This window comes from Oryctolagus cuniculus, chromosome 6, assembly GCF_964237555.1.
Source record: "Oryctolagus cuniculus chromosome 6, mOryCun1.1, whole genome shotgun sequence".
NCBI lineage: Eukaryota > Metazoa > Chordata > Mammalia > Lagomorpha > Leporidae > Oryctolagus > Oryctolagus cuniculus.
Genome location: NC_091437.1, coordinates 38,125,559 through 38,146,444, shown reverse-complemented (window position 1 = coordinate 38,146,444; position 20,886 = coordinate 38,125,559). Strand labels below are relative to the sequence as shown.

The window sequence follows — 20,886 nt, the reverse complement described above, 5'->3', positions numbered from 1 at the left end:
CCACCGCCCACCTCCAGTCCTCTCCCTGCCCCCCTGCCCTCCCCTGCCCGCAGCGGGGCAGCCACTTGTGAGGATGCACCACAGGAGGCTCAGCTGCTGCAGAAAGGCCTTTACTGGGCAAACGGGGTGTGAGTGTGACGCCAGCAGGCCAGGCTGAAGGGAAAGGGCACGTCCTCCGAAGAGCAGGGGCGGCATCTCTGCCAGGGGCCTCGGCCTGAATGCACTAAGGGCCGGGCCTCTCAGGCAGCCTCAGGGGAGGTCCGCCCACAAGGGCTTCGGGCCCCTCCCTCATGGAGACGCCACCCCTGACACAGGCTAGGCGGCCCTCCCTCTCACATCTGCCTTGGCGGATCTCAGGGAGTGTAGGGAGGTGGGGGGTGAGGGGGTGGGGACCTGGGAGGGCCTTCAGGAAGGAGGAGGCACGCTGGGAAGTGTAGTAGACCCAGAAACTTCTGGAGTGGTGGTATCTGGAGGCAGCGGGAGGTGATGGCCTCAGAGCTGAGGTCCAGGTCAGAGCAGGAGAATCGGACCAACAGCCACTTTTCCTTTGAACTTAGCTGAAAGCCATTTGTTGTCATGGGCAGAAGAACTGGAGAGAAAGGAGTATCTCCAGCTTTCTACACAGCGCAAGCAGCATCCCGGGTGTCCACCCAGGTAGACACTTGGCGTGCACCGTGCATACACACCCGGTCACACACACCTGCAGGCACGTGTGCACTCACATGCACAGTACCACACGCACACACAATGGTTTGCACACATCTGCGTCAGGCTGGGGCCTTGTGTAATAGGAAACGGGTCTGTGGTGGGTGAGCAGTGTGATGAGAAACATGGATTCCTCGATTCCTTCCTGAACAGTCTCTCCCTGGTCCCTGCACAGTGGACGAGGGGTGGGGCAGCCATCAGCTACTTGCCCTTGGCCCCCATGGCTGCCTGCCGCCTCATGTAAGCCAGGATGTCCATCTTGACGTTGCTGACTGTGGCCCGGTGGTACCAGCGCATGATGGGCACGCCATCTGGCCCCACCAGGAACTTCTCGAAGTTCCAGCGGACATCATGCATCTTCATGGGTTCCCAGAAGAGGCGGTTAGGTGAGCCCAGCAGCTCCGAGGTGGGAGGGCAGGAGTTCTGGGGCAGGGGAGAGAAAGGGGTGTGAAGCTGGCCTCCCCCCTTCCTAGGCTGCGGGGAGGACGGCGCCAAGAAGACAGCACAAGTTAGGAGTCCGAACACTGACTGCCCATCCTGCTGTGACTCTGGGAGCTTGGGAGACCCTTCACCTCTTCCTCCCTGGGCCCTTCTGGGGCCGTACCTCCAGGGTCTGAGTTGCAACAGTAGTGTGATACCAAGAAACTCCCCAGAAGCCCAGGGATCGGGGCAGGGGGCACTGGGGCCAGGAGCAGCCAGAGTCCCAGCGGGCAGAGAGGCCGCCGTGCAGTGGCTGCTGACTCACCTTCAGGAAAGTGTAGACCTTCTGCTCTTTGTCGCCATTCACATCGCCTTTCTCAAAGAGCTGGAAATTGGGGACGAAGCCCCCGCCTGGCCGGACATACCTACAAGAAATGTTCTTAGTTGGGCACAGGTCTCAGAAGTGAGAGGAGACAGACGAGGGAGGGAGTGTTGGGATCTGGCATTTATCCAGAGTAGGCAGTGGGAGCCAGTGACTGTTGGATGAATGCAGGTATAATGTGGGTCCGAGTGAGCACTCACTTGAGGGCGGGTAGGATCTCCGAGTTCTCTCCTGGTTCCTGTTTTCCAAATTGGTTGCAGGGGAAGCCCAGGATGACCAGACCGAATGGGGCAAGCTCTTCTTGTAGTGCATTCAGTTCTGGGCCAGGGAGAGAGCAGAGACCGGATAGCCTGGTGAGGGCCCCTGCCTCATCCACTGTCCTTTGTGGCTTACCCAATGTACAGCTGAAATCACTGAGGCCTGGGAGGGGAAGGGACTGGCCCAAGGTCGCCCACTGGGTGTGGCAGTGCTGGGACACAATTCCCAACCATTGCCAAGACCCACCTGGGCCAGTTGGGTGGGGGCTCTTCAGAGCTTTCAAGATTAAGTTTCCTGGAGCAAGAACTATCCAGCCCTGGGCAGAAGGCAGAGGAATTCCTTGAGATGAGTGGGCCTTGACAACCCTCCTACCTTCTAGGTAGGAGTGGTCCTGGCCTCTTGTGCAGTGCCAGCATCCAGCCGGCCTCTTGCACATGCTGTGTCGCGAATGCAATAGGCACTCTGGGCAGAGCACACCCTGCCAGAGGGCCAGCAAGCCCTTGTGGCTTTGCTTCCAGGAATTCGCCTGCAACTGCCAGGCAGAACGTTCAGTGTCGCTCCCCCTCTTCGTGGAGGAACGACACAGGACCCTGCGCTGTTCTTTTGTCTGCTCGGCCCTCCCCGGGTTTGCTGCTGGTTCTTCCCGGGTTGGCTGCCGTCCCTTCCACCTCCGTGGAAGGGCGGTTCCCCCTGCCACATTCCCCACTTCCGCGGGGGAGCGGCACACCGCCGGCCGGCTCTCTCGGGGGCTGCTCAGGTGTTCCCCTTAGATGTTCCTGGTGCATGCCGTCTCTCTCCTCCTTTATAGTCCTCCTCCACCAATCCCAACTCTGCTACCCACACGCCGAGTACGCTGCTCTCCTCCAATCAGGAGCAGGTCCCACAGTTTATTGGTTGAACTGGAGGCAGCTGTGTAGAAGCTGTTTCCCTTCTCAGCGCCATATTGTGGGAAAGCAGATGCATAGAATAAGTCTTAATTCCAGTAACTTAGTCTAGTCCGAGTTGCTCCCAGTTTCTCCCCACAGTTCAGGGTCAGATCACCCTGCCTGCCCCCAGCCCCTGCTGGCCAGCCAGCCAGCCAGCCAGCAGCATCAACCCTGCCAGCCTGCTGTGCTTAGACAACCTAAGCTTTCTCCCTGGGTGCTGGCAGGTGCCTTTGGTCCACCTGTTCCCTCAGGCTCTACTCTGCCCCAGCTCAAGACAGATGAATCAGAGACAGGCAACCTGGTTCTACCCTGAATCATTTTGTGAGGCTGATAAAGTTGTTCCTTCATGGTGGGTCTGGGATTTCTTACCTGTAAATTGGGGAAAGGGAAGAAGGGCTGAACCAGAACACCTTTCAAGTTTACTTTAGAATGAACTTGAGAAATGTGGCATTCCCTCCCCTCCCCCCGACTCTGGGGCCTCACGGGCTCTGCTTTTCTGGGGTTCCAAGAGAAGCACTGAGGCACATGGGGCTGATGGGAGATGGGATATTCTCATTCTCCATCCCTTCTGCTTTTAAAGGAGTTGAGGTGCCCAGGCAACCAAGAAGGACACGCAGGGCCATCGTGGAGTGTGTCCAGAGGCCTTCAGACCTCAGGCTTAGCTAAACAACTCCCCCAGTCCATGGGACACAGTGGAGTTGGGACCTGGGGCTTGGGTTGTTCTGATCACTGCCCCTTCCCTTCCCCTCGCACCAGAGATGCCCCGTGAGTGAAACACGCTCCAGCGGCAGAAACAGCTCCCAGTCAAGCAGGGGAAGAGAGCTGGTGCTTACCCACGTACTGGCCTGTCAGGCCTCAGTAGGTGGCCACGTTGACAAAGAGGACGTATTTGCCAGCATACTGCTTAAAGGGGATGTACTCCTCCCCGTCGATGGTGAGGGCGCCGTACTCGTAGATGGTGCCGCTCACGCCGCCATGGCAGTCTGTCTGGAAGAGGGAAAGACCAGCACCAGGGAGCAGTTAGAGCCAGAAGCAAACCTGGGCCTCCCTCCCTTCCCGAGTTAATGAACGTTCCCAAGGAGGAGGGTGACTGGACTAGAAGCAAGGTCTTCCAAGTCCTTGTATAGGAAAATGGTGAACACAGCTGTAACCGCTTAACAAGCACGTGGTATTAGCACGGTGCTGTTCGTAAGCACCTGTGTGCTGTAGAACCTTGCACGTGACTTGCTGTGTCAGTTACTTCTGTATCTCGTGTCACTTCAAGAACATTCACCAGGCATGGACGCTGCTGGTGGGGTCACTGGCAGACAGGGCTGAGGGAGACGGGCTGGATGGCTGGTGCAACAATCCAGGTAAATGACCCTAAGGGCCCAAAGCAGGCCATTGTGAGGGATGAGCTGGCCGGCAAGGAGGAATCGTCAGGGAGAGTGGCAGCTCTGAGGCTCCGGGTCAGGGGGACTGGGGAGACGAGGGTGCTGTCGTGAAACGGGGACACAGGCCATGGAGTCGGGAGCGGGAGGCCTGCCGTGAGGATGAGAAGGGCTAGGCAGGCTAAGCAGCAGGGCCTGCCATGCAGGAAGTGTCAAAAGGGGAAAATGGACTTACAAAGATCGGCTTATTTGGGGTCAGAAACTTTTGAAAGCCACACAGTTTCTCATAATGTGCACTGCCACACCTTTTCGAGGACCCCTCGTATGTTGGATATTCTGTGTACGTGAGCCACGCGACAGTGACCATTGATCCCCCCATCGGCTCAGCTGCTGCCTCATGGTCAACCCTTTAGATGAGGAGGGATGGGCTATGCTGGACCGTGGGCTGGAGACCTGGGGTCCACATCCTGGCCTGCCACTTACTCTCTGTGGTCTTGGACTGGCCCTTTATCTTCCCGGGCCCCCAGTTTCCTTACTTATAAGGTGAGCGTCTTGAGCTGGATCAGCTGTTCTCACTCAGCTGGCGCGACAGCAGCACCATCAGCGGGAGAGACCTACTCTACCCTGCCTCCTTCCCCACCCGGGCTGCAGAACTCTGGTCTGCCTTTTCAAAGCTGTCACTGCATCAGTGCCACAAGCCAGCAGGTGGGCTGGCCATGGAAGAGCATGGAGCCATGGGACTAGGTGGTGTGGGAGGTCCTTCCTGGCCCTACTGTCCTCTGTGGGGTGGCAACACGAAGCAGATGGAGTAGAAAGTAGCAGCCGCGATCCAGAGAGGGCAGAGACGGGTGCTGGGGTTAGAGAACTAAATTCCTTCCTCCCCTTTGCTTCTCTTCTGGAAAACTGGCTGTGGAGACCAGGTACCTGGGCCTCCCTGTGTGGAGGAAGCCATCCAGGCTGGCAGGGGTGGTCCCAGCGGGGAGCAGAGGAGCTGCCTCCATCATGAAGGCGGGCAGGCCAGCTGAGCTGGGAGAGCCTGGGCCCCCTGCGCCAGGCCATTCCCCGGCAGCTGTGCGCTCTTTGTGGCTGTGGTGCCAGTGCCTTGCTTTACGTGAGCCTCGTGTTCCACACCCCAGGACTTCTCCCAGGTGTGGGAAGGCAGGCCCACAACCTAAGCACGACGTTCCTCCTGCTCCTGGGCTGCCTCGGTCCCAGCTGGGATCAATTTCACATGGAAACGCCAACAAACCGGAGCACAACCAACGCAGCCCAGCTGGGTCTCGGAGCTGCAGCAGCTGGAACACTGCCTTCCAGCATGCCTGCATGCCTCTCCACCTCTGCCCTCCACCCTCATCTAAAAACCGTCTCCGGGAAGTGGAGGGGAACAAAAATGCTAGGCGGCTGTCCCGATAATTGGAGCCTGTAAATGAGAAGGATCAGCTGGGCATTTTCAAGTGGGGGTGCGGCAGGGGGACCCCTCCTGTTAGGTTCTAGCCTTTGCCGAGTGTGTGGCCCCGGGCAAGTCACTTCCACTCTCTGGGCCTTGGTCGGAGGATACCATCTGCTCTGAAAATGGCCGTGAGACAGTGGGCACACAAAACAGGCTTGAAAGCCGCCTGGACACCCAAGTCCAGGGGTGGTGAGGATTCTACCTGCAGCGAGGGTCCAGGGCGCCCAGGTTGCTACATTATGGCAGATGCCTCCACTGTCCCCCAGCCCGCGTGAAGAAAGCGATCCACTGTGCGGGTGTCCCCAGAGGCTGAATGGCCAAGCCTCCACGCTCTGTGCTGAGGCCAGGGAGGCGAGAGCTGTGGGCACACGGACACAGCGCAGGGCGGGGCGGGATGAGATGAGGGCTGCCCAACCCTCCCCAGGACAGGTCTGCTGGCTTGAGAGCTGCAAGGGAGCACTCAGCCAGACTCCTGGCTGGCCGGGGCTGTTGGACTTGAGTCTTTCTCCTCTCCCTTCTCACCACTGCCACTGCAGCGACACGCGGGGAGGCCAGCGGCCGGCATGCAGGGCCCTGCCATCCTTCTGACTCTCTGCCACCCCTTTGCTTGTGCTGCACCCCTGGCACCTTGACTGTAAGATGGAGTCAGACTGGGCGCCCTACTCAGGGCCCTTTTGCCCTGCGGTTGGCAACGGCCCCATGATTCCCACTGCCTCGTTCAGTCACCTAGAAACCAGCGGTTACTAGGATCCCGAGCACGTCAGCAGCGGTGACTCTCTCCAGAGCACGGGCAGGGAGCTGGGCGGCCTCAGGCTGGACTGGAATGGGCAAGACGCAGCAGGGAAAGGAGAATCCCCCCAGTTCCCTGGGCCCGCCCGCCCCTCCCTGCTGCTCGCGAAGAGGAAAACATCTCGAGCTGAGTCATCCTTGGTCCCTGGGTTCTCCAGCTGCCCCCTCCCTGTCCCTTGGTCCTCGAGCTGGAGAGGCAGGTAGTTGGGTCCTAGAAGCCACAGCTGCAGTATCTCAGTGTAAGGAGCTGGGAGGCGAGACGGCCATGCTTGGGCTGCCGCCACGGCAGGTCCTGACTGGGTGCATCTGGTAAGCTCACACCTCCCCCTAAAACTGTTACAGGCCATACCCTTCCTGTTCTCTCTGAACAAAAAACCATGCAGCAGGATGAGTTATTCCCAGGACCATACCCTGACACCCAGCCTTCTTAAGGCAGGCCTGCATCGCCCCTTCCCTGGCTCTCCAAGAGCTGACAGCATGGGGCCAATCAGCCCACCACTGCCTCTTCTCCACACCAGAATCTTAAAACGCAGCCGTGCCTGCCCTGAGAATGCCCTCCAAGTTGGTGGTGGTGGACGGAGGGCTTCACGGCCATCCAGTGTTCAGACGGACTGCCGAGGAGGGACAGACCCAGGGATCTGCGCCGAGAACAGAAAGGGCAGAGAGAAGAATGCGGACCCCGGGATGGGCTTCCTGAGCAGACAGAGCAGTCTCGGGAACAGAGCCAGGGGCTTCTAAGACTTGGGAGTAAAACCCTGCAGTGTTTTAGGAACACGACACCAAACCTTGAGCCTACACCAGCGTGCTGGGGTGTGTGTGTGTCTACTGGGAGGCTGCAGACAGAACTCTCTCCCTTTGGGTCTGCCCCTAGCCTGCTCCTGGTTCTTCCTTCGCAACCTGGGCGAGAGGAGAAGCCTCCAGGCGACCCACCCTCTCAATACTGCCCAAGGAGATGAGCTTGCCAGGCCATCCCCACCCCACTGGGGACAGACGAGAAGCTCTGGAGAATTCTGCCTCTCCTGAGCTGGCAACCCTGGCTTTCTCCAGTGACCAGGTTTGCTCAGGCCAACACCGACAGTGGATTGGGAGTGGTGAGGCTGTCCTACAGCTGGAGACCCTACAGAGAACAGCTTGTTGATGTGGCCCCTTCTGCGAGCCATTGGTCCTCTCCCACCGCCTGTAGATGGAGAAACTGAGGCCAGCAAGGAGTAGAATCTCAGAATCTGGCATGTTCTGCATGCCAGCTGGGAGGGTGTGACATCCCTCTGCCTCTTATGCCAACGCCCTGGACTCCGAGTGGGCCTCTCAGCCCGTCTTTATCATTCCTGCCCTGGTAGAGCCCAAAAGCAGTTCTCCCACCCCAAGCCCACCAAGAGGCATTGCCCTGCTCCCCCACCTGTCAGCCTCCCCGGCAGCTGCGTGGTCAACTCTGAGGCCAGGTCTCCAGGATTTTTCTGTGCCCTGCCCCACCCTGGAGGGGGATGGCTGGGGTACAGCGGTGATAGATGTAGCGTCGTGACCCCCACACCCGAGGTAGCCGTGGGGGAGACAGCCCTCTCTCCAGCGCTCAGTCTGCGCACCTGGAAACCCAGTCCTCAGATCCCCAGTAGGTGGCGCTGCACAGGAACCGACAGTGGTGGGGCTGGGGCCCGGGCCGAGGGGCGGCAAGTGGAGTTCAGGTGCCAGCCCGGCTAGAGGGGTGCCTGGCCGCCGTGACAGACACGCCTGCAGCTGGGTCCCCTCCCCTGTCTCCCCGCCCCCGAGGCTCACCTTGGACTTCTCTTGGCCCCGGCCGGGGGGGACGAAGCCAGCCAGGAGCAGGGACAGGAGGCAGGACGCCCGCAGCAGCCGGGCCATGGCGGGCTGGGCGCACGTCGCAGCTCGCCTCGGACGCGGCGGATCCCTGGCCGCCGTCCGTCTGAGGTGTCCGACGCTCCGAGCCACCTTTCAAGCCCGAGGCGGGGACCAATCGGCGGCCATGCTGGGGTCCCTGGAGCCAATCGCAGGCTAGCTGGGATTCAGGGGCAAGTCACGCCCACCCCCAGCGCTCCCCCTGCCCAGGCCCCGGGCGACAGGGACATAAACAGGTCTGCGAAGAGAGGTGGGCGTGAGGTCCGTGGGCAGGCGGCGAGAGCTGCGTGGTCCTGTACAGCCAGGGCAAGGGGGCTATGGAGCAAGGCTCAGTGTGACGGCGGTTCTTATTCCTGTGTTTAAAAACACCCCGTGCTTGTCCTTGCCTTAGTGTTAGGATAGACAATTTCAGCAAGAGCTGAAATTATGCTTCGAGGAACATCCACTGTATGTATGTTTAGTGCTTAAAAAACAAAGTGCATGTTCCTGGGATTTCACATGCAGCCCGCTGCTGGGTACACACTGGGATGCCTCTGCGGGTTTGGGAGCAGAAAATATACCTGCTGACACTTAGCCTTTAAATCTAAAAAAAAAAAAAAAAAATTATTTGACACATGAAAACTGTACATGTTACAGTGTGTACCATGGATTTCTGAGAAACTGATAAGTATGCAGATATGTGTGTCTTTGGGTAAATAGGAACCTCGAAAGGTGACAACGTGGAAGGTTCTGAGCATGCGGCTGTCCTGTCTGAGTTCAGGGTCCCCAACTGTGCAATGCTGGGATTCATTTCCGATCCCTGAGGTCCTTATGTTCTGGGTCAGTGAAAACCTCCAGGGCGGGGTCCCCTGCTCACCACCTGGCATGGGGCCTAGTACACAAGGAAGGTTTAATATTTGCTGAGTTAATCAAACGTGGAACCTGTTTCTCTGTTTGGAGACACACTGACCAGGCAGCTCCCGGCGCATCAGACTCCTGGGGGTCATTGTCCCAGCTGAGTAAGACAGATCTTGGGCCCCACTTTGGAACCGTTGCATGAGAAGTTGCACTAGAACTGGCAGGCGCTGTGTGCCCTGAGACACAGCCCAAAGGTTCTGAGGCAGCCTGCCGGCTTGAGTCTTGGCGCCGTGAGTCCCAGCATAAGGATTAGAAATCTCTTCTAAGCAAGAAACGCTGAAGAGATTCCGGTGCTTTAGCTGTGGCTCACAGTATTGATGCCCTGTGGGACCCTGGAAGGCGTCTGAGGTTCCATACGCTCCACAAAGCCTTCCCATCCTCAAACCACAGCGTGGTCAAGTGCAGGGAACCTGGGAGGCCAGGAGTCTTCTGATGAATGAAAGCGCAGAAGCGTACGAACAGTGTCTGACACAGAGTACATGCTCAAAAATTGCCACACATTCAAGCATCTCACTTCTCCGAAGCATGGAGATGGGGAAGAATTCGCCCAAGTTCCCAGAGCAAGCCTGTAGCAGACACGGGACCAGATCTCCCGACTCCTGGAGAACAGGGGGCCTCTCCCTGTTCTTGTACCTTTTTGAGGTTCATTTTTACCCAAGGATACAGATATCTGAATTCATATCAGATAGTCAGAAATCCACTGTTTATTAGCAACAGTAAGCATCTTAGTGACCCTCAGACTCCATGGCTAGCAATGGGTTACCAGCCTAAAAGATGTCCGAGTTTTGCAGACACTACAGCCCTGCCCCCAATGGTGTGTCTATCAGAGCCCACGAGGCTGAGGCAAGGCAGGCACCGAGGGCCCTGCTGGTGCAGGGCTGACACCGAGGGTGGACGCCTCTTGACTCCTGCAACCTTTCTGCCTCATTGGGCTCCTCTTTAGGCATGATAAGCCCTACAGCCAGATGGCTACTCCTGGACTGCAATGGGGCCACTGGACAAGTGACTTTCCTCCTCTGAGTCTCGGTCGGCCTATCTATGAAGCAAGTGTCTTTGACAGTTGTCCTGGTGGCTCTTCAGTTCCAAGGGTCTTGGGAAAGCCTGTGCCACACGAAACTTGGGAGTCCTGATTACGTGGCCTGCTGGGGTGGGGGTAGAGGGCTGGGGGAGTGTGCCCGGCTATTGGGGGAAACCACTTTCAAAGGAGGTCCGACCACTGCCATGAAGGACACAGAGACGAGAATGCAAACAGCACTTTGCACAGTCTTTTCATCGTTGGCTTGTTGACCTGTTCATTGTTGGCTTGGTTGACCTGGTCCCAGGGACCCTATGTTTTGAAAGATGTTGTTCTCCACCAGGCTGCTTCTAACTGCCCTCGGACTAAAGTCCAAGTTCCACAGCATGTCAGACAATGCTCTCAAAACCCGCCCACTTCTTTACCTTTCGCCACATTCTCATTCTCTCAACCCAGCTGTCCTGGGCATTTTCCAGTGTTTCCAACAGGACTGTCTCACCTCCAGGCTTTATCTGTGATGTCACCTCTGTCTGAGGCACTCAGTGTTCTCTCTCTTTAACTGGTTCCCTTTGACTCATTTTTCAGGGGTCTGCTAGAGTCAGTTCTCAAGGAAGAACTCTGTTCAGGTCCCCTGGTTTTCCTATAGTTCCTGGGGTACTGGACACTCTGCATCAGCCCTTTGCCTTACTTTATCATCATTTCTTGTTTCTCCGTTTTCTGTGCTAAATTATAAGGTCCACCAAGACTTCATTCCTAGTACCTAACATAAGGCTTCATGCATAAATGATGCCCAGCAAATATTTATGATAAATAAACACTCTGGCATACAGAATAAGCACAGCTTCAGGTTAGCAGGAGCTAATCATTTATTTATTTTTTTTTTAAAGGCAGAGTTATAGAAAGGGAGAGACAAAAAGAAAGATCAGTCTTCCATCTGCTGGTTTACTTCCCAAATGGCTGTAGCAGCCAAGGCTGGGCCAGACCAAAGCCAGGAGCTAGGAGCTTCTTCCAGGTCTCCCATGTGGGTGTAAGGGCCCAACCAGCACCCGAATGGGATGCCAGTGTCACAGATGGTGGCTTTATCAGCTACGCCCCTAGGAGTTAATTATTTTGAGCCCACAAGACTGTTCTGATGCCACCTGCTGGTATGACTTGAGATGTGAGTTCTGCTGATAGCTTGTCAGAGCAGGTGGATGGTTTGCACTCGTCTTCTGGAGGGAGAGATGGAAAGAGACACTTATAGGAATCCTAAGTTAGCTTTTAGTCTGAGAATGTACTCATCTGTGTCCCCAACAGGTGGGTACCCGGTGCTTCTTTGAAACATATACAGGGGCTTACCACCCACCTGCTTGGTTGATGAGCAGGGACTGAGGATTAAAGGAGAGTGGAAAAAAGCAGATGACTTAAAAGTGCTGATGCTGTGTCCTCAAGGAAGATAGAACACGAGTTAATAAACAAGAAGGGTAGTAAAAGCCAGAGCAATGAAAGCCAGCCTTCTCACTGCTGAGTAAGCACTTGGGATTACTGACTTGGCTGGCCATAGGGGCAGCCAGCGCAACACAGGGTCTGGCTGGAGGCTGCGGAAGGGAGGCCCAACCCCCAGGCCTCCCATGCCCGCCTCAAACAGTGGCCCTGCTTTGCAGTCAAGATGGAACTGAAGGATCAATTGGAGCCCGTGGAGCTGCCAGTTTCCTGAATAACTGGCAAATCCAATCTCAGAGCCAGAAGACAGGGAGTTCATCAAGAGGAGAGGTGAGCACTGGAGCCTTTGCTTCTCAACGCTGCCTTCTGGATTTTGGGGCTCAGTTCTCTCACGTGTACAGTGAGTTGAACAAGTTGATCTGTGAGGGCCGGGCTTTAGGATACCAAGAGACCAGTGAGCATTCACCCACAGCTTGACATACCAGGTGGTGCCTTACACTGATGTACTCATGAGGAGGCTAACATGATTATCCCTATTTTATAGGGGAAGACACTGATGCACGGAGAGGTTAAGTGACTCTGCTTATGGTAGAGAGGATTGAGCAGAAGTTTAGGGTTCTAACCCATAGACACCGTCTCCACCACCCTTGCCAATCAGCTCCAACTAAGTCTGCACTATCCAAGATGGCAGCCACTAGCCACATGCGGCTATTAAACGTTTGGAATGTGGCTAATCCAAACTGATATGTGCTGTGAGTATAACAGATGCACAGTTTTTTGAATACTTAGTATGAAAAAATAATATATCAATAATTTTATATCATTACATGTTAAAATGATATTTTTTAAAGATTTATTTATTTATTTGAAAGAGTTACACAGAGAGAGGAGAGACAGAGAGAGAGAGGTCTTCCATTCGTTGGTTCACTCCCCAATTGGCAGCAATGGCCGGAGCTGTGCCGATTTGAAGCCAGGAGCCAGGAGCTTCTTCCAGGTCTCCCAAGTGGGTGCAGGGACCCAAGGACTTGGGCCATCTTCCACTGCTTTCCCAGGCCTTAGCAGAGAGCTGGATTGGAAGTGGAGCAGCCGGGTCTCTAACCAGTGCCCATATGGGATGCCAGCACTTCAGGCCAGGGCATAAACCCACTGCATCACAGCACAGGCCCCAATATTTTTATTTATTGTGTTAAAGAAAATATATGCATGATGTGAATATCACCTATTTTACCTTTTAAGATGTAGCTATTAGAAAGTTACTTTAAAATTACACATGCGACTCATACAAGTGTACTTCAAACAGTTTGGGGGAAAACAGAATTAACAGATAAGTTTATTTTGGTACAAAAAAATTTGAAATCCATGCAGTTTTTTCTTAATATGCATTTTACCAGGAACTTTTTGAAGACTCTTCACATGCAAGAATTTCACATTTTCAGCTTTTAATTCATTTCCCACCAACTTTCTGGAGTTCCCTCTTAGTATATTCCTATTGGACAGTGCTGGTCTCAGGTATATCCTCATGAGGGATTGGCATGGGTCATGGCTGACTCTGAAATGGAAGCTTATCTCCTGTTAGGAGTCCCCAAGACCACCTCCAGGTTCAGCGATTTCCCAGGAAGACCCACAGAACTCAGCAATCTACTGATGCTGTGATTCATTCCAGGGAAATGTTATAAAAGTCAGCAAAGGGGCTGGCGCTGTGGCTCACTAGGCTAATCCTCTGCCTGCGGTGCTGGCACACCGGGTTCTAGTCCCGGTTGCTCCTCTTCCAGTCCAGCTCTCTGCTGTGGCCCAGGAAGGCAGTGGAGGATGGCCCAGGTCCTTGGGCCCTGCACCCGCATGGGAGACCAGGAGAAAGCACCTGGCTCCTGGCTTTGGATCGGCCCAGCGCACCAGCTGCAGCGGCCATTTGGGGGTGAACCAACGGAAGGAAGACCCTTCTCTCTGTCTCTCTCTCTCACTGTCTAATTCTGCCTGTCAAAAATAAAAAATAAATAAATAAAAGCAAAGGGAAAAGGTGCATGCGACAAAACCTGGAAGAAACTCAGAACAAGCTTCCAAGAACCTTCTCCAAGTTGCGTCACAAAAGATAAGCTTAATTCATTTAGCAACCCACTGTGACGGCACAGGGAAAATGCTGCCTACCAGAGAAGCTCAGCATAGACTCCGTGTCCAGGGTTTCTGCAAGGAGCTGGTCTAGCACATAGCAAGATCCTCAACTCCCATAAGAAAGTAGGCATCTGCATACACTGTGATGTCTGTATAACTAGGGCACAGTAAGCTACTCGTTAGTTCTGGGGATGGAGAAAATCCTCCTGAAATGTGAAGAGTCATAAAAGTTCATGCTCCCCATGTAGGATCTCTGTCCTTAATGTGTTTTACTATGAAACTTAAAAACAACACTACTAGTGGAACAATGCCCTATACCTTGTTTGGTTGCGTGAGGGCAGCCTGTTGAAATCCTTGCTTAGTGTATACTAAGTTGATCTTCTCTATATGAAGGTGATTGAAAATGAAATTCAGTGAAGGGCGGGATAGGGGAGGGAGTGGGAGAGGGGAGGGCCGCGGGAAAGAGGGAGGTTGGGGGGGGGGGAAGCCACAACAATACAAAAGATGCACTTTGTAAACTCACATTGATCAAATAATAATAATTAAAAAAATATGATGAAAAAGCTATGCACTGGTTTCAGTTTTTTTGCATCAAAGTAAATTTACCATCTAACTTTTTTATGAATTTTTGGAAATACTCTCATGGAAATGTCCCAATACTAACCAAGAGCTGACTGCAGCAATTTTATCTGGGGACAGCAGATACATTAAACCGACAAATTTCTTAAAAAATTTTTATTTATTTATTTATTTGAAAGTTAGAGTTACACAAAGAGAAAGATAGGCACAGAGATAGAGAGGTCTTCCATCCGCTCGTTCACTCCCCAATTGGTTGCAATGGCCAGAGCTGTGCCGATTCAAAGCCAGGAGCCAGGAGCTTCTTCCCGGTCTCCCACGTGGGTGCAGGGACCAAGGACTTGGGCCATCTTCTACTGCTTTCCCAGGCCATAGCAGAGAGCTAGATTGGAAGTGGAGCAGCCGGGTCTCGAACCAGCACCCATATGGGATGCCGGCACTGCAGGCGACAGCTTTACTGCTATGCCATAGCACCACCCCTAAAACTGATAAATTTCATAGCAACTACAAACTTAATATTTTTGAAGGGAAAGTTCTTTTTCACTTCAGCCCTGTAAAAGCAGAAAATCACAGCAATTTAAAGATCTTAGTTGGTTGTATTTTAAATTTTAGAATTGGGCAACAATTGATTCCATAAAACAGAGTAAGAGGGGCTGGCATTGTGGCGTAGTGGGTAAATCTGCCTATAGCACCAGCATCCTATATGGCAGCCACTTCGAGTCCCAGATGCTCCACTTCTGATCCACCTCCCTGTCAATGTGCCTGGAAAAGCAGCAGAAGATGGCCCAAGTGCTTGGGCCCCTGCACCCACATGGGAGACCTGAAAGAAGCTCCTGGCTTCTGCCTGACCCAGCTCTGGCCGTTGTGGCCAAGAGGGGAGTGAACCAGAGGATAGAAGATGCTATTCATTCTCATTCTCTCTCTCTCTCTCTCTCTCTCTCTCTCTCTCTCTATATATATATATATATATATATATATATATAAACTCTGCCTTTCAAATAAATAAATACATCTTAAAAAACAAAGAGTAAAAAGAGTAAGAGTTCGGATGAGCCTGGCAGTGGAGGTTGCTTCTATAGACAGAGAAAGGCTACAGAAAACACAAAAAGAACACGATGTGGACTTACCATTTCCAAGTGACTTTTCCTGTAAGGCAGGGACAGGAAGACAGAACAATAGGAAAAGAAGGACTTGATTAACATCGTGTTCCTCTATGTGTGTCAGGACTAAGGCACAGGGAACCTCATGATCCTGCCGATGGACCCTGGCCTGTCTGGGAAATCTGCCGGCCCCGGCTCTGGATTTCTTGAAAGGCCCGATAACAACTCAGTTTGAATTTGGTGATGTGGAACTTTCACTGGGGACACCCCACTCTGTGGGGGCTCAGAGCAGAAACCGTGTCCCAGACAACAGCTTCCCGTCGCTGTCATTTTCATCCTATCTCCCCCTCCTAGCTTCTCCTCCCAAGCAAGTGAAGACCCTCACTCACGTCTGAGCAAGTTGGGCTCATAAGCCAAAAAGCTTCACCCCAGCTCCCAGCCCTCCTTCCCTGCCTCTGGCGAGAACAGCCACTGCTTCTCCCCAGACGGTGCGGACAGACGGTGCAGAGACAGGGCCTGGAGGGAAAGAGCTGCTCCCCTACAGGGTCTGGTCTCCCACTGTGGCTTGTGGCTCAGGGTGGAAAGGCGGGGAAAACTGCCAGGAGCCCAGGCTGATCCACTGGTGTTATCTACTAGAACAGTAAGATCCCCGTTGTGGGCTCCGGCACTAATGCAGGCGTCAGGAAGCAATAAGAGTTCGGCCTGAGAACCCTGGGTCTGGCGTCAGAGAAACCTGGATTCAGATCCCAGCTCTGCCCCTTTCTGTCTGTTTCACCTTGGGTGAGGCAACTTTCCTCTCGTGTCAAGGGGCATTTTGGCCGGACTGAGATAATACATGGGAAAGCTTTAGCTGCAGAGCCTGGGAAAGGGTCTCTCCGCATTGCATGCTTCTGATTATGAAAGATGCCAATGGTGGCCCCAGTATCTTAGCTATAGAATGGGGGCCTGCAGCCTGAACCTGCCGCTCTCTTCCACTCACAGCCCTGCCGTGCCCTCAGCATGGGTGATTCCCCAGCTCATCCCAGTGCTGTGAGCCCAGACCAAGTCGTCCTTGCTTTCTGCAGAATATCCCCAAGAGCTCCGTCTGCTGTTGAAAGTCTTTGCCCAGCCTCCAATGGCCTCCGTGGGACAGCCAAATCCTTGAGGTTCAGCATTCTGTCCTATTCTGACCCAGGAGTCAACAGAGGAGGAAAGTGCAGAGTCAGGACTTTACAATGCCCTTGGAGAACACCCGGCTCTCCGCACACGCACACCTACCCCTGCCCTACCTCCCCACTTAGACACAAGAGCCAAGACTCCCTGAATGCCAGCTGCGGGCGAGGCTCTATTCCAAGTGCTTTAAACGGACACCTTTACTGAATCCCCATCATAACCCTACAAGGCAGAGATCCTATCAATCCCATTTTCCAGGGGGAGGAACTGAGGCAGAGAGTACTCCAAGTGAGTAAGTGGTAGGCGTGGGGTTGCATCTCAGATCATCTGGCTCCGGGGACTGTGCTTCTCCTCTTTACTGCTATCCCACACTTCACGGGAACCCAGAGAGTGAATGGTACTTGCCCAAAGTCACACAGCAATTTATGCAATGACGTCTCATCATGAAGCCACTGGGAGAGCTGGACTGAGGGCAAAAATCAGCCAAAGGTTTCCACATCCTGGCCTTTCCCTTTCTACATCCTCCCTCCACCCCCGAATCCTGTGGGCTATTTTATTTAGAAGCAGGCATTCTCTAGGGTGTGGCCTTTTGGGGGAAGTGCCTAGCCCAGACTGGCCCCAAAGTGGTCAGCCCTCTTCCCAGGGGCTCCTTCGTCCCCTCTCTGAAAAAGCAAAAGCACTCAGGGGAAGTGGCAGGGCGCAGCCAGGGACAGGGACAGGGCTGGAGCAGGGGCCGGCACTGGGGAGGAAGGGGAGAGTGGCGGGGGAGGAGGGGACAGGACATGTTGTGCACATCCACTGTGGGTGCCAGACACAGTGCAGGCCACTCCCCATGCCTCCAGCCGGTGGGGGGCCACTGTTACCCCCGCTTTACAGAGGAGCACACGGAGGAGGCCTGCCTTTGCAAAGTTCTCAGGTGGGCCTCCTATGAACACACAGCCTCTGCCCACTAGAGAAGAAAGGGAACCAGTGACCGGCAAGCAGGATTGGAGAGAGGGGCGGGCAGCCAGTACAGGGGCTCTGGGGCGCTGCCCAGCGTGAGCAGTGGTTCTCCAGCCCCTCTCACACCAGGAGGCTCCCTGGCCGGTGTTTACGAGAAACCCGCAGCCTTCGGAAGCAGTGTGACCTCCCGGCCTGTGGCTGCCTGCCCCATGACTGCTCCCAGCTATAAACAGCCTGTTTATTAACTCAGGAAACTGGCTCCTCCACCACTTAGCTTGTCTCCTGGGATGGGCAGGTTTGGAAAGCAGGGGGTTCCGGCCAAGAATTTCCAGACTGGGAGGAGCAGCTGCTAGGAACTTGCTGATCCTTGGAGGGCTGGGCCAGAAAGGACCATGGCGAGTTAGCCTGCGCCCTGCCTTGCAGCCTGGCTCAAGGCCACACAGGGAGTTAATGGGTGCTAAAAGCCCTTAACCCAGAGTTGGCCACTTTAAGGGAATTACAGAGCTTGACTCAACTCCTCATTTTCCCTAATGACCCCCATCATTAGAGCACTGTGGGGAAATCAAATGAGATAATGGCCATAAAGGCCACCCTCTGGCACACCTGGGAAGTTGTCCCCTAGTCCAGCTCTGCCATGCCCCCTCCCATCAATCACAGGACAGACTCACATAATAAGACACAGAGTCGTCCACCACTTCCCAGTTTGTGCAACCTTGGTGACAACCATAGTTTCAGTTGTGGAATGAAAGTTACCATAGGACTGTCCTACTGGGGTTGTCGGAAGGATCAACTGAGATACTTCTCTGAAGTTAGCATAGGGCCTGCCACCTGTATGCTCATTCAGAATTAGCCACATGCATGCCTAATGTCCCCTGAGAAATTTCAGGAGGCCCCTGCAGGGGTGGGAAAGGGGGTGATCCCCATCCTGTCCTTCATAGAGGGTCTTACCTGACACCCCTACAACAGGTCAACAAGACAAAAGCGTCAAGAAATTTTTTTTGATCCAAATTTTATCTGACGTAGCAGCCTTCAGATGGGAGACTCAAAGACCCAGTGTATGTTAGCAGTTTTCATGCTTAGGTTCAATGAAGCGTGGACAACCGTGTAGAGATGGGATTGGCCACAGAGAGAGTGATCTAGCGCTGACAGGTTGAGTGGGGAAACCCAGCAAGGGTTTCTTCTTGGTTTCTCTATGCAGCTCTCCTTCCTCCCTAGGGTGGGGCAGGACCCCTTCTGAAATGAGGGTCTTATGACCTATGATGCAACAAGGTAGGTTAGAATTGCTTTACGACCAGCTCTGAGACAGAAAGGCAAGGGGAAATGAGAGTATATTTTTAAGCTTTGTGCCTGGCTTTGGGGAAAAGGGGCTCTCGTTTCTATGCCTGCCTTGAGGAAGTGAAATTCTAGTCTGTGGCTTGGCTTGGGTAAGAGACAAGGAGGCAGGAGGCAAGAGGGCAGGAGGAGGTCAGAGAGAGACTTTGCTTCTGAGCCTTTCACTTGGGGTGCTACTTTGTGAGCCCCATCACTCCCCACGGTAATGCTCTTAAAAGTGACCTAGAGTGGGAATTTTCTGGAATGGAGACAGGAGAGGAGGCAGCTGTTTGCTGGAGCAGGAACGGAAAGAAGTGAATTGCACAGGCAGTTTGAAGGCGTGGAATAAAAACACTAAGAATCCCACTGTGGAGAGGAGGAATATTTCCAAACACAAACACTGGCTGAAGTCCGGATACTTACAACTCAGAAAGAACAAACAGCATCCCCTGCCAAGGCAATGGTGGGCCATGTGACCCTGAGGACACAGGAACGTGGCTGTAATTGCAAGGTGTTGAAAGCCAGCTGGGCTCACAGAACCCATCCTGCTGGCCGCTGTCTGCAGGGCTGCTGAGTGCAGTGGGCTCTCCCTCCACCTTGGGTTCCAGAAACCTCTCCCAGTGTTCCCAGTAACAGTGCCGTACCCACAGTCTCAGATATCCAGTCCTTGTCTCCATTCTCTCTTCCCATAAAATCTATCTTTTTGAAACAGTTTTGAGAACTTATATTCACATAAGTAATATATGATTACTTTCTTGTGAAATAAAACTTGACAACTATGGCTAAAATCCCATGTAACTATTCCTTCTCTCCTCATTTTTATCACAACTCTTCTCCTTTAGCACAATTAGTAGTGTTTATCCTTCCAGAATTTTCTCTATGCCTGCCCACATACCATTTAAAATATATATGCAGCAGCATTTTTGTTTGGTGTGTCTGCTTTTTCCTTAAGTCATACAATACACTATTATGGTGCTACTGCTTGCTTTTCTCGCCCACTCCCTGTCTTGGAGATCTTTCCGTGTCAGTGCCTTTTGTCCACTTCCTTTGCAGTCACTGCACAGTGGTTTATGAACCGGCTCCTCCTCCCACCAGGCCTTTCACTGCCACAGATAATGCTGCCAGGAACGTCTCTTGTAAACTGTCTTGTGCACCTGTGATGGAGTTTCTCTAGGACACAGAGCTGGCGGTGGAGATGCAGGTTGTCAGGTCTGAATGTGCCGGCTCTCTCCGTTACCATGTCCTCCCAGACGTCCCATCAGATTCCCGCCCTGTGTAAGCAAAGTGAAGCACCTCTCCCTGCCTGGTGCACGCGCTCACATTCTCCCAGCTGCCCAAACCTTAATCACAGTGTTGCCCTCTCCCCAACATCTAATGAGATGCAAATGCGGTGGATTTTATCTCAGTCATTTCCTTCAGCTCTCATTCCTTCTCCAGTTATCTGTGAGCAAGGATTAACACCCCCCAACCAGTCTCCTTGTTCCATTATGCAATGCCCCACAGGAATCCTCATTAAGCCCACACAATGCCATTCCTTTTGGTTGGTTCCTCCCTGAATATAAAATGCAACAGGATCTCCTTGGCTTGCTGTTCACAGGCCTCTCCCACCTGGCACAGCTTTCTCCTCCTGGGTTCTCTCTTCAGACTCCTTCTCTTTCACTCTCCAGGCACAACGACCCCCTTGCCATCACCAAATACGTATTTATTACCTCCAAAACCTTCTGTGTTTTCTCTCCTGGAAGTCTCTCTCCCACCTCTGCCTCTAAGGGCCTGCTGGATTCACATTAAGGGTGCAGGGTTCCAGTGCTCTGCTACAAGTAGCCAGTTTCTTTCTTTTTAAAAAGATTTATTTATTTAATAGGCAGAATTACAGAGGGAGAGGGTGAGAGAGGGGGAGAGAGGGGGAGGGAGGGAGGGAGGGAGAGAGAGAGAGAGACTGACTGACTTCCATCTGCTGGTTTACTCCCAAAATGGCCACAATGGCTGGGGCTGGGCCGATCCAAAGCCAGGAACCTGGAGCTTCTTTCAGGTCAAGGACTTGGGCCATCTTCCACCACTTTCCCAGGCCATAGCAGAGAGCTGGATCAGAAGTGGAGCAGCCAGGACCTGAACCAGCATCTATATAGGATGCTGGCATTGCAGGCAGTGGCTTTACTCGCTATACCATAGCACTGGCCCCAGTTTCTTTCTTTTTTAAAGATTCATTTATTT

At 53.5% G+C, this 20,886-nt stretch overlaps 1 protein-coding gene across 1 annotated transcript; it reads right to left on the bottom strand.

Moving 5' to 3' along the window:
• Positions 1-89: 89 nt before the first annotated feature.
• Positions 90-8,326, bottom strand: GPX3 (glutathione peroxidase 3). The gene is given in 5 exon segments (NM_001256900.1): positions 90-1,128; positions 1,451-1,550; positions 1,708-1,825; positions 3,525-3,678; positions 8,071-8,326. Coding segments are annotated over 5 exon segments (681 nt in total). The 5' UTR covers positions 8,158-8,326; the 3' UTR covers positions 90-906.
• Positions 8,327-20,886: the final 12,560 nt, after the last annotated feature.